General features: G+C 34.8%; 1 protein-coding gene across 1 annotated transcript in view; it reads left to right on the forward strand.

The window, feature by feature from the left end:
- Nucleotides 1-9145: 9145 nt before the first annotated feature.
- Nucleotides 9146-14181, forward strand: part of CycT (Cyclin T) — a 97851-nt gene continuing 92815 nt past the window's right edge. The window contains exon 1 of the mRNA XM_090392739.1: nucleotides 9146-9291. Coding sequence (XP_090248865.1) covers nucleotides 9146-9291 — 146 coding nt within the window. The remainder of the gene's footprint in view (nucleotides 9292-14181) is intronic.

Here is a 14181-nt window from a genome sequence, read left to right on the forward strand (position 1 = left end):
GGTTTGCACTGCTCTTCTAAATTTCGTGCCATGGCCTCTGCCTTGTCTGCATCAGTGTCTACAAGGCCTGGTCAGAGATTATTGGGAGAAGAGATTTGCCTTAGTAATTTCCAGACAGAGTGATGAGTAGGTGAGATAGAGGCTAACTTTTCTTCCCATAGATGGTCTCTTGAGCCTTCATTGCATCTCTCACAGTCCCAGAAAGTCTGTTTAGATTTGTTTTATCTTGTGGCGTACGAGTGTTACAAAATATTTTCCTCACTCTAGTTTTCCCGGATCAAGTTCATAATGTCTTCAGGCTTGTGGACAGACTTGTAGAAGGTGGCTACCGTTATGGCGAATTAATTAGTTTGGAGAGGCTTGTAACTGCAGATTCTATGTCTTCTTTTGTACATATGTGAGGAACAGGGCCAATACTACCCTTGAGCACTTCCGACAAACTTTCCCAGATATATAGGAGTAAGGGGGGGGAGGAGACAGGTAATCTTGTCTTCCCATCTGAAATAGCATTGAGTTGTGATCAGATGACAACTTATTTAATGATCTTAGGCTGTATTGAAGATTAATGTCCTGCAGGATAGCTATATCCAGGATGTCCGCAGTTCCAAACGCACTAAGATGAGTTGGTTCGGTGGGGTCTGTTACAACAGCATTGTGTGATCCTATGAAGTTGGAAAGGATGGAACTGTTCTTGTTGGTGGATCTGCAATTCCATGCAGGGTGCTTGGAGTTCAGATCCCTGGCTATAATGGTGTTTTCTCTGATGCATAAGATGGCATTTAGGTCAGAGTGTAATAGAGTTTTTAGGGGTGGGTTATAAGCAGAGTAGATTTTCAGTCTGCCAGTCCAGCTGATGAACACTCCACGCCCGTGATCTCAAGATTTGTGGTTGGAAGGTTGTTCACAGAATTGTGCTTGATGTGGTTTTTAATGAAGATGGCAGTGCCACCACCTCTGTAGACCAATCTGTCATTTCTGTATAGGCGGTAACCCGTTATTTTAGGGTTATTTCAGGGTCTTAGATGAGATTCACTGATTAATATAACATCTGGTTGATATCTGTTAGTGAAGTCTTGAAGCTCCAGAATATTGTTCCTTAGGCCATTTGCATTCCACGCAATGATCTGCAAAGAGGCTGGAATAAGTTTGTTTCTACTCATCAATTAGCGCTGTGAGAATGACCTGTGTTTCACGGAGAAATCTTTCGATGGACGTTGCTGAAGGGTTTGACAAGCTGAAGTCTTGTAGCATGTTGGCTAGAGAGGCTGTAATAATAGCTGTTAGGTTTGTAGGTGCTAATTTGTTCGTACGGGCTACGTCAGCATTACTTCTTGTTTGCTTTTGGTTTATTCTATCTTTCAAGGTCTCTGACTGTGGACGTGGGGCCTCTGCTTTGGGTCTTCTTATTCTAGAGGAAAAGGACTATTTGACTGATTCCATCCGTCTATTTTTTGGGTTCTGAATGCATCCCTTGTAGTTGGCAGGATGGGGACCACCGCAGTTGGCACATTTAGCCAGGGTTGTTTTCGGCTTTGTGCAGATATTGGTTGGGTGGCTGTGTCCACATTTAAATTCAGCTTTACATAATGTCTGGGCATGACCAAACTTTCGACACTTATGGCACTGTCCCAGAAATGCCCTTTTTTCGGAGTGGCTCTGCTGTGACAATGAGCCCGCAGATTGTTTTCAAGTTGTAGATATTTTTATATATATTATGGATCTCTACGAGAACTAATGGCATGGGAGATTTGTTGGGTACATTCTGCTAACCTTAACAGGAGGTAGTTCCTGTAAATTGAGATCAGCTACTATATCTTCATAGACGCCACGGAGGACCACTTTAAATTTTTTCTCCGAGCTGAGCGAAAAGGTATGATGTATACCTCTATTGTCGATTTCTTTTGTTAGTCGACTGTAGTCTATCACCGTTGTAGGATATATCTTTATTCCTTCATCCACATTTTTGGCCTTTACATAGCCAATATGTAGGTTGGACATTGTTCTGTCAATGTGGACCTTATATATAAAAAAAAAAATTGAAAAAAAAAAAAAAACACGCTTACCGTGCAGTTGTAGCCTTACCGACACTGCTGCAGGTAAGGCTACGACTCTGAACTGTTTTGGTAAGAGCACTGAATCAAAATTGTATGATCTTCAAGACACATAATAAACGCAAATCAAAATTCCAAAACTCAATTCTTCGAATTGCAATGATTTCCATATGCTAGACTTCTGTATATTCGTAAGCACTCTCGTTCCAGACCTTAAATAATTCCACTAGGTTAGGGAAATTTAGTCTCATACACAATGATCAAGGATTTTTGCATATTTATTAAACTCTTGTCATTTCCATTTATTAATGTGTTTGGTACGACTGTGTTCTGATTTATCTAGAAAAGTAAGTACTGTTTGCGATTATCTATTTTTTAAAACATAGGAAAATTTTTAGATAAAATTTAATAATTTCAAGAAATAATAGAATAATAAATCTATGTAAAAAATCAATTCACAATGTAAATAAACTGTTGTTAATAATGTGAATAAACTATTAGAATATTCACATTATTTTTTATCTTATAATATAGGTTGGTCGATTGGTAGATCCTCTGCTACTAATGGCTCACGCAAAAAGTTAAGAAAGTTTAAGCGTGGTTAGTAGTTGGAAGGAATCAATTGTTCGATACTGTTGGCACACTCTCTCGAAGAGTCATTGGACTCCATGGAGGTATCACAAAATAATAATATAAAATTTTTGCCGCGGTAAATAGAATACGCTACAATTGTTTGCAGTAACATAGGTTATTCATTTAATTTTCATTTATTTAAATTTCAGTCGATTACTCGTAGTTAATTATACGTAATACATTTTCTGATTATGAACTACCTAAAGTATATGTAATCAAGAAAAATTAGGTAATTGTATTAGATTTTACAGATAATCGTCAGATAAATAGAATTAACGGAAATTGAGTCCAAAATATAGATATCTTTCCTAATAAGAAAAGCAACCCGATTTTTGGAATCGCTTTCCGTCCATATTACCGATCTTTTTTTTTTTTTTTTTTTTTCCCGAGTTCTTTAAACTTTTGAAAATATTGCATTCAGTAGAAACACGTTTCTGTCAATGCTCTTTTATTATCTGATATGTCTAGGCAATACTGGTCGCGCGCGCGTGTTGGGTGTGTGTGACATGACGTGACGTGACGGGTATGCTATTAGAAATATCAGACCCCTTTCTGATATTTCTAATATCAGACCTATTTTTAAAGGGGTTTCACACTATGTGGTATCTGTACCCGGCTACTTCGTCCTAGTAGCTAAGAACAGGGCCGTCGCCAGATCGCGCTCTGAGGCAAACAATTAAAAATGGCCCCTGAACAGATTGTAAGACAAAAATATAAGAAAATGTCCAATTGCTATTTTGCTTTTATTACAAGAGAAACATTAATGCAAAACGATTACATAATAATATTAATTAAATGTTTGCTCTACGGGGATATCGCACAATAAACTGTTTATAAGCCGTTCTAAATTTAAATTATAAGCTATGTCCACCTTTATCGATATAGTTGCTAGACCAACCAATCTTTCTTGGGTCATTGCGGTTCGCAAATAACTTTTAATAAGTTTAAGCTTGGTAAAATTTCTTTCTGCACTTGCTACGCCAACAAGATTTGTTAACTAATATCCTTAATTTATCCCCAACGTAAATTTCTACAAGATTTGAACGAGCGCCTTTATTAAGTGGCACTATGCTACATCCTGTCGATGGTACTAGTAGAGACTGTAGTAAATGGTCAGTAGAGACTGGAGGTAAAGTTTAATACAAGCAGAGAGATCTGATGATGGATGTATTACTGATGGTAAGGGGAAGTGAGCTGTGATCTCTTTTGCAAGAGAAAAGGCAAGACTGTTTTGGTGGCATCGAGCATGTCAAGGTTGTTGCCCTATTGAAGGATAGTACGAAGATCAATGTGTAAGGCACTGGTTGTAGATGATCTCATGGCCAGGAGGTGTCAGAGTACTGCTTGATTTGTTGAATGAGTAGGATGAGTGGAAAGTACTATCCATCAGCAAGGCTGTGGATAGGATTAATGGTGATTGTGAATAGGTAATTTATGAACAACAGAAAGAGATTAGGTAATAGAACAGAGCCTCAAGGTACTCCAATATTGATGGTGAAGCTCAAAGAGAGGGGGTCCACTTACCATGACATGCAAAGAACAACAATAGAGAAAGCTGGCTACCACACTACAATTACAGAGGGTGTCAGGGATTCCAAAGGATGGCAATTTGTTAAGCAGGCCACAATGCCACACACACACACACGTGGTTGAAGTCTTTGGAAATATCAAGGGCAAAAGCACAAGTTTCTTTTTACCTTTACATTAACGCAAAACGATTACATAATAATATTAATTAAATGTTTGCTCTATGGGGATATCGCACAATAAGACTTTTTATAAGCTCTTCTAAATTTAAATTATAAGTTATGTCAGCCTTTATCGATATAGTTGCTAGACTAACCAATCTTTGTTAGATTATTGAGGTTCGCAAATAATTTTTAATCAGTTTAAGCTTTGGAAAAACTTCTTTCCGCGCTTTCTACGCCAACAGGAATTGTTCGAGTAGCGACGCTGCGTACCGTAACATGGCTGAATGAGCGCCCTTGTTAAGCCGCGCCATTAGGCAGGCTGCCTCTATGCTACACCCTATCGACGGTACTGGCTACCGTCGACAGGGCGTAGCATTCTCATGAAAATCATCGCCATATCAGTTATCAAAGAGGATAATATAGTACTTTATTTGAAATGATCGATGCCAGTGTAGGATATGAGAAATCTTTTAAAAAAGGTTTTCTAAGAAGTTAACCGGTATTATACGAATTTTTCACCACGCAAAATACAGAAACCAGCTAGAGAACACATGCAATTAAAAGATATAAATACAGAACCTTCATAGCTTTACTTACTTCGGTAACTGATCAGAATCAGAGAACCCATGAATTCTCATGCTTTTCCAAAGTTATCTCCCTATGTGTGATGTGATGAATCCTTTCTCGAACTGCAAATCATAGTGAAAGGCACACACAGATAAAATGAGATCTTTGTTGTAATAAATTAGAGGTATGTGTGCGTTGGTAGCATTCAAGATGTTTCAGTCAGATAATAATAAGGATGCTGGCTGCTGATGATATTCTCCATTATTTTTGAAAGTAATTGAGATCAGAGCTATGGGACACGCAACAATAATTTCATGACTGATTTTGATGAGTTTTGCTGGCATGAGTTAAATGTAATCTTGTTTCCATGCTGTGTTTACATTTTCAGAGTGATAGATTTAAAAAGTTTATATAGGATGATTGTGAACTATGCAGCATAAATGTTGTGCTTAATTGGAATTTATTAAGCACAACATTTATTGTCCAAAAATTGCTGTAATTTTTGCAATTGTTAAGAGCTTCAGTATATATGTAATTATGGTTTTGTTTCAGGCGACTAGTATACTGATGGTTTTGTTAACGACTATCTATGACACCTGTTTCAGTATCGCGAGGCAGATAATGATTAGGAGTTTCGAACTGAATAGTGAAGGAAGGCACTCATTCTTCCAGCATGGATTATATTAGTTAATCAGTTTGGATCAAGATACAAGAAACACTCTTCATTACAATTTGTTATTTTCCACCATTGTAATGTTAGCACAACCAATATGCTGCATTAAAAAAGTGTAGTGTTCTGACCAGAAGCAGTCGTTTAGCAGTTTAGTCGTTAGAAGCAGTATAGAGCTGAAATGTACAATTTTGTGTTCACTGCGGAAATCGACACACATCGCGTCAGAATGCAGGATTTTTCATTTGAAAACACGAAATAGCGATCATAGCAGTAAGTGGAGCACATCGAGCGTATTTAAGCACTTTTCGTTAGTTTATTATTTCAGATAGCGGTTGCAACTACACGAATTTGGCGTTGTAACGCCCATTAATGCCGATAGGCGACACTGTGTTACGCTTAATTGATGAAATTTAGGGAAAAAAAGCCACCACTGCTGGGAGGGAGGGGGAATCGTATGGGCCTGTGGATAGCTGGGAACTATTCTTCTAGTTATTGCTAATAACTAACACCTCAGCATCTCTCTCTTCTTGCAATTTTTTTTATTAAATATTACATTAAAACAATGTAGTGATATGACCAGAAGAAGCTATTTAACAGTTTTCAGATTGTTCTATTTGTCCATTGGACAACATTGTGAGTTGAAATGTGTGAACTTTTTGTGTTCACTATGGGAAAATTGGCACATAACAGTAAGAGTAGATATTAGGAAAATCATTTCATTAGGACATTACTGTGCCAAAGGACAAAAGACAAAGATTGTCTGTGGAAAAGGATCTGTAGAAAGAGAAGATGGTTATGATCTAAGTTACCAAGAATTACTGAAACCTCCAATATCTTTGGTAGGATGAAATTTAGGAAAAAAGCCACCAGTACTGGAGGGGGGGGGATCGTCTGGTTCTGTGGATAGCTGGGAACTATTCTTTTAGTTATTGCTAACAACAAACACCTCAGCATCTCTCTCTTCTTGCTCAACATATTAGTTAAAACCAAAAAGTTTCAGAAGTTGGCAGTGAAGTCACCGATGGAAAAAACCTCACCTTTTAGGTATTTGAGTTGCCGAAAATCAAGCTTGCTTATGAGAAAAAATTTTGGAAGAGATTAAATGATTATCTGAATTTGAAGTACAAAAAATAAAAATGTTTATGAAATGCAAAACGAGGGCAAGACATTTTGAAAGAATAGAAAGCGAAGATTCCAGTTTTGGCATTGAGGTATAAGTTCTGAGGAAAAAAATACACCAATAATACTCTTATACGGAGATAATCATGCAGTATAAAATATGGCAAGACAAGACAAGTAAGTGGACAACAGTTGCAATTTACAGCTGAGTTTTGTCAGAAATATTGAGTTTGTTTTCGATTACTACAAACCGAAAAATATGCACAGCTTTATGCTGCTGTTTCGGTAGTTTTTTAGTGATATTCTGTTTATTTTTAGTTGAATTATATCTCTATTTATTTATTAACAGTGATACTTTTGTTATCCGTGATGTTTTACTTGGTTGTGAAAAGTATGTAGGCATGCAGTCCTCCATAACTAGAATATCAATATCACTTTCATATCTTTTGCATTCTCTTCAGTAACCCCCCCCCCCCCCCGTCGGAAGTCGTACTTTTGAAATCTCAGTCATGATCTCATAGAAATGTAGAATGAGTTCTTCAACTGGTATAGATTTTTCTTCTTGAAATTCGGGTTTTTAATCCCGTAGAACTCATAGCACGAGTATTTCAGAAAACAACAGTGCTACTGTTAGGGATCATGATATGGAGGGAGTTGTATTCTCCTCTCCGAATTAAGTTACCGATGGCTATATATATATATATATATATATATATACATTGGCTCAAAGTGGAGTATGGTTGCCGATTGTCTTCAAAAGCTAGTTAATTCGGGATAAATAGTCTAGCCAGTTGGGGAATGAAAGACCTTAGCAGATGTGAAGTATAATTGACATAACCAGTTCGTTTATACTGCTTTATTTAACAAATAAGAAAATTATTAATAAAAGTGGATGACATATGGCGTGCTTGCCTATTCTGTAGGATACAGACAACAAATAATTAAGATATAGTTCTTTTTTCCCCAACATTTATTGTATTAATTCTGAATAATAAACACAATTTTGCTTGTGTTCGAAATAAAACTTTTTTTTTTTCCCTTCTTAATTTTCATTAAAGGCAAGATAAAAACGGATATACTACCTACAGTAATTAAAGTTAAAACAACAACAGAAAAAGTTTTATTAATTTGAAACATGATGGCCAATTTGATATAAAACTTTTCAAAGCACCGTGGCGGATTTGAACTCGTTCTGGGGATTAAGATATTTAGGAGACAGAGTGATTAATTTATTCCATTTCTTCAATGGCAGAATTTATTTGTAATATTTAATCTTTTATTCAGTTTAAAACGTAAACGATATTTTCTTTTTTTTTGTCATCCACAATATTCATATAAAAATTAATAGTAATTTTTCGTTCTGACTTCTCAAAGAGAGGAGAAAACGTTTCTTCTAGACCTTCACTACAAATGATGGGAACCTTGCGAAAAGTAAAGGGAGCAATGTTATGTTTCAGGGTACAATGAAAGCCTACTGCATATGGTTTCATTGTTCCAATGCACATGCAGGACAGAGAGAAAGAGAACAGTGTTCTACTGTACTAAAAAGGCAAACATTCCAAAGATTTATATGTTGGTTTGGTGGATTTCGCATTATATAACTACGAAGACCCTTCCTCGACGAATCTCTGACTGAATAAAAGCATACAAAAAGTTTTTCTAGTTGATGACCAGAATCAAACTTATAATGGTTCTAGTATTACAAACACTTAACGATAAGAATAATAATAACAAATGATAGCATATTGGTGGATACTAGTACAAAAATCACCTCCTTCTTTCTACTCCGTCCTCAGATTATAAAAAATTAAGATAGATTACTTTGATAATGTTTAATATCAGCCTATGTTCTTTTTCGAAAATGTTTTAATTTAATTTATACTTCGTGTGTTTAATGAATTTTGGCTTGCACACATTCTTTATGGATTGTGATTTTATCATTTATGGCGATATTTATCAACTACAGTGCATGCTAAAACGAACATTTAAAATTGAACAGTATTAAAATCAATCACATATACGCATTACTTTACATCTCTCTCTCTAATAAGTTTAGGTTCGATTCCAGTGCGCTCCATTTGTGTTGCTGAAAAGGAAATTGATTTGCCTGCGCATGAGATTTTGTTTATATCAAGAAAACATTCTAAAGAAACTAAACTTTGTGCTTTTTTTAGCTTAAGATAAGGTTGATTAACACGAACACGAGATGATGATACGTGGTATATCACAATTATTTTTTTCGATATCTTTTTTAATATGCAATAAAATAATAAACTATGTCCAAAAATAAATATAATAAATAAATATTAATATAAAATATGTTTTATCTATTTCTGTTATATAGAAAATATAAAACTTTTAATAGTTGAGTGCGAGATCACGACGAAACTGACTGTCTCGGAGCTACGTAAATGGCGGCGGCTGAAAGATGGTATTTTACGAAAGAACAAGTTGCAAGTACTCCGAGTCGAAAATTCGGAATAGATGCAGACAAGGAACTTTCGTATAGACAACAAGCAGCAAATTTTATCCAAGATATGGGCCAGCGCATTCAAGTGTATCCTTTAAAGAATTTTATCGTTTACTAATTTTAACATTGATTGAAAAATGGTGAATTAAAAACATGAGTTGTCGTAAGCCTAACTACGATTATGTTGCGTAGCTTTAAAGTATGTCGTGTCATTTGATGTCTTATTGATGAATTGATTTATATATATATATCTATACTGTAGAATTTAATTTTAAAAAACTGTGAAATATTTTACGCTTTTTTAAATCAACAGGGACTTTTGATAATCTTTCAACTAATTAAATTTTTGTGTACACGAGGTCATCAGTACAATAAGGACTTGTAAATTAAACTATACAGCTTTCGAATGTTATTATTAAGTTAACGTGTTTTTATTTAATTGAAATGTAAATAAAACTCGTGGGTCTTAAAAAAATCTATAGCGGAAGCAAAATATCTTTGAACATGGATTCTAGCTTTTCACTGAATTCGAGACGTATGAAATTTTACGTTTCGCTGTTTTAGATAAAAATCAGTTGAAGCAAGGATTCAAGATGACTGAGAGCTAAACTTTATTGAAATATTTCACTGGTAATTTTATTATTGGTGATCTTCGGTAGTTGGTATCTAATTTTATTTATTTATTTTTACTTGTTTTTATGGGTGTGTTAAGGGTATACATTTTTCAATTCATTTCATGTTTTGGATTATTTTTCTCTCTGCTTCCTATCATAACTTTTTTTTTTTTTTTTTACCTTAATATAAGGCCATATTTTTACTCTGTGTATTTATTTGCTCTGTTAACTTCTGCAAGTCTTCCTCTTTCTCAGCAATCATCTGCATAACAAACATTTTGCTCCCTCCAGTTCTTCCATATTTTCAAAAATATCTTCACTGTACAGAGTGAACAGAAAAGAAGAAGAATGCCCCCCCCCTTTTTTTTTTTTTTGGAAAGTTTCTGACAGTTCATTGTTGATTTTTATGTTTTGCAGTTTGATTCCAGTTTATTTATATATATATATATATATATATATATAGGATATCAGCCTTATGTCATTTCTGTTAATGTTTTTATTAATTTCTTATGGTGAACATAATAATTTTATTGCATGTCTCATTAGGCTTATTGGTCCGTAATCTTATATCTTATATTCCACTGCCATAGCCTTTTTTTTTTTTTTTTTGGTGGGGGAGTATTTATAAAGATAGAATTTCCGAATTCATTAGGAACATATCCACTTTCATATATATATATGGTTAAACAACTTTCTTAACTCTTCTCTTCTATTTTCTTCTAGGGCTTTTAGCATTTTTTTTTATGAATGTCATCTTGAGATGTTGCCGTTCCTGTCTTTTGCTTTATAACTCTTATTATTTCTTCTTTTATTATGGATCTTCTGGTATTATTTCTCTCTCCTCATCTTGAAATGCATTCAACCCACCTTTTCTTAACTTCTCTTTCAAATAATATTCTGCCATTATTGATCTTGATTGAAAAGTTCTATGGATCATTTATTTTCTTGTTCATCATTTCCTTTATTTTTTTGGTTTACCTTTTGAGGTTGTTTACCTCTAGGTTTTTTTTTTTTCTTTCCTTGCAATTATTTTTAAACCATATTTTTTTGGCCTCTTCATCTTTCCTTATTATGTTGTTTAAAGATCTATATTCTGGTTTATTTTTCTTTTGCTGAAGGTTTAAAATACTTCCATTCATCCATGGTTTTTTTCCATTTTGAGTTTCCTTGAGGTTACCTGGCCTGGTTGGCCGAGTGGTTAGCCTATCCGCTCTCCAGCCAAAGGGCCGTGGGTTCGAATCCCACCATGGGCATGGATGTTTGAGATTGTCTGTGAAAATACTAGTGGTGGTGGTCTTGTGTTGGTGTACATGATGAAGGTTGGTGGAGATAGAGTTGTAGAGTAGGTGCCCTCCCTTGATGAGTCTTTCAAACTCCCTGGAGGTGTTAAGTAATAATAATACAGACATAAGTAGCATGTTTAACAGTCTCCTTGAAACTTCCATTCTTTTTTCTGCCCTCAGTTTATCAGTTTCCATTTCATGTTGTAAATGAAACTCCATTGTGTTCAAAACAATTTATGGGTTTTGTTGCATTTAATTTTAATTTAATCATTCCTTAAGTAACTGAAGATGTAGTTTCAGATGAGGTTCTTTCTTTCTATTCTTAGTGTTGTTTTTTAGCCTTTTAATTTTGGAGAAACTGGAATGTAGTCTGAGTTTGTATCTGCTCTTAGGGCATGTTTTGTTTGCACAATAGTATTTCAAAATCTTTTTTTTTTTTTATCATTATATAATCAATTTGGTTTCTGATTTTACCATCTTGCTTTCCATAGTATATAGTTTCTTTTTGGTTGTCAAAAGAAGGGCATTTCCTAGTTTCAGATCTTTTTGCTTATTAAACTCAATTAACCTTGTACTTCTGTCATTCATATCACCAAGTCCAAAGTTTCCAATTACTAGGGACATTCCTCTTCCTGTGGATTCAACTTTTACATCATCTCCCATAACAATCAGGATATCATCTTTCTTGAAATATTTTATAATCTTCGGACCTCATAAAACCTCTTGATCACAAGGACTGTCAGTGGGAGCATATAACTGGAGGACACCACTATCAGAAGGTTATCCTGCAAGTTTGATTAGTATGATTCTGTCACAGGCCAGTATCCAAGAATTCTTTTGGGAATTCCTTTTATCATCAAACTTTAACACCTCTTGTGTTTCTTCACTTCCTGAATAGATAAACATAAAGTTATCTTTTTCGGTTTTTCCATTTTGTGTGCATTACTTACTAAAGTCCATTATGTCTATTCATATTTATGATCTCTTCCATTAAATTGTCAAATTATCAATGTGGTTTGGCATTCTAACATTCCAAGTAGCTATTTGTGGTTTTCAGATGAATGTGATCTGGTGATGATTGTTCTGGTGGCTTTGGGACATCATCTTCATAAGCCATGCTATTGGATTTCATCTTGTAGTTTCCATTCTTGCCATCTTTAGCATAACTAAAGTCCTTCAACATTGTGATCCATAATGTGCATAATTTGAGGATTCTGCTTTAATATAAAATTACTGTACTGGGGGATGCCTGTGATAATTAGTGGAAAATTTTACTGAAAGTAAAATGCATTTTACTTTCAGTTCTATTCAAATTTCTGTTATTGTTCTGTAACATACTGATGTTTTAGAAGGTGTAAAATTAAATATTTATTAATGCAACACAAAAACATATGCATTTAAGCAGAAACTATTTTTATAAATAATGAAAATATTCATACTCTATTCCTCATTCTTTTCCTTTATCTAAAATTGTTTCTCTCAAGTGTACCTGTATGCAGTAAGAGAGAAGAATCACACATGTTAAAATTGGTTTTATCATTGCTTCTTCTGTTCGTGTTTATGCTAAGGTTCAAAATGATTGCAAGCAAATCAGCACACCCAGGCTGATTTTGAAAGTATTAAAATAACGAAACATGCATTATTGTTGTATTTTTCAGTCTACCCAACAGTTGATCATAACTGTTGTAACCTTGCTTCCATCACTTTTGCACTCAGATTGTTCTATTGTATCATTACTCATGCAAAATCTTATTTCCTTGACCTCCTGTTCTTCCTAAAATCTTGACCTCCTGTTACAGACCATACAGAAAATTGGCATATCTTATCCTCTCCACTAAAGAACCACTTCCCCTAGACCTACCTGATGTATACCAGGTCCCTTGCAGCTGTAAACTGGCTTACTTTGGCCAAACAGGCAGGACAGCGAATCAGAATTTCAGAACACAAGGACTACATCCGGTTTCACAAGTATAGCCATTCTGGTCTTGCAGACCATGCTCTGGATACACCCCACAGAATATGGTGGAACAAAGCTACAATAATACACCGTAGCAAGTTTAAATTCGAAAGCCTATTCATGGAATCAGCATCAGCCCTAAGAAACTCTCCAAACCTCAGCAAATTTGATTGCATGAGACTGCCCCAAATTTGCGAGACTTACGTCAACAGACCTTCAGCCTAATGGCCAAGAATACCTACCTAGCTCACTAGGGGGCACCATCAGGACTTTTAGAAGAACAATAGCTTCATCACTTCATTCTCAGTTACTGTGTTGTAGTGCATAAGTGCATGTACCTTTTTTGTAAGTTCCTTTTGAAGATGGCAACGTGACATTGCCGAAATATTGGAAATATTTATTAAAGTGTAATTTAATTTATATTCTTATATATGTTGTCAATTCCTTAAGTGATTTAGTAATGCATAACCAACGTATAAGCTTGTCTATGAGAATTACTTACCTGTTTTCAGGTTACTATTTTTCCAATTGCATTTCTATATGCATTATTGTATATATGTTAAAAATACCAAGTAATTTTAAACTGGTTTTTACTCCATTTCCCAAGTAAGCAAACAGACAAATAAGTCAAGTTTGCACCTGCAAGTGATGCAAGTCTAGCTAATCCTACAGGTAGTGCAAGACCAAGGCAACTCATAAAATATATTGTGTGTGTGTGTATATATATATATATATATATATATATATATATTTTTTTTTTTTTTTTTTTTCCTGTGGTCAGTTCTCTTTACCTTGGTGTAAATGATCCCTCAGTTTCCTCTTGATGCATGTATACAAACATGCAGTGGGAACTCAACAACATATTCTGAAGTTCAACTTGAAGCTTATAGAGCATTTTTTCCTGTTCATTTATTCTTTCTACTGTTGTCCATTGGAACAACCTTCCCTTGTGTATTTCCTGGAGTACAATCTGGTGGACTTCAAATCCATTAACAAATTTCCCAGTTTTCTCAACTTTCTGTCCTTTCACAACACTAATGTATTATGGCTGGAATAACTTCCGAAAATGACCTTCATTCTGTTTATAGATATTTTTTCAACCATTCATTCTCAACTTTTTTCT

Source organism: Typopeltis vanoorti, chromosome 1, assembly GCF_054136105.1.
Source record: "Typopeltis vanoorti isolate ZY-2024b chromosome 1, IOZ_Tvanoo_1.0, whole genome shotgun sequence".
Taxonomy (NCBI): domain Eukaryota; kingdom Metazoa; phylum Arthropoda; class Arachnida; order Uropygi; family Thelyphonidae; genus Typopeltis; species Typopeltis vanoorti.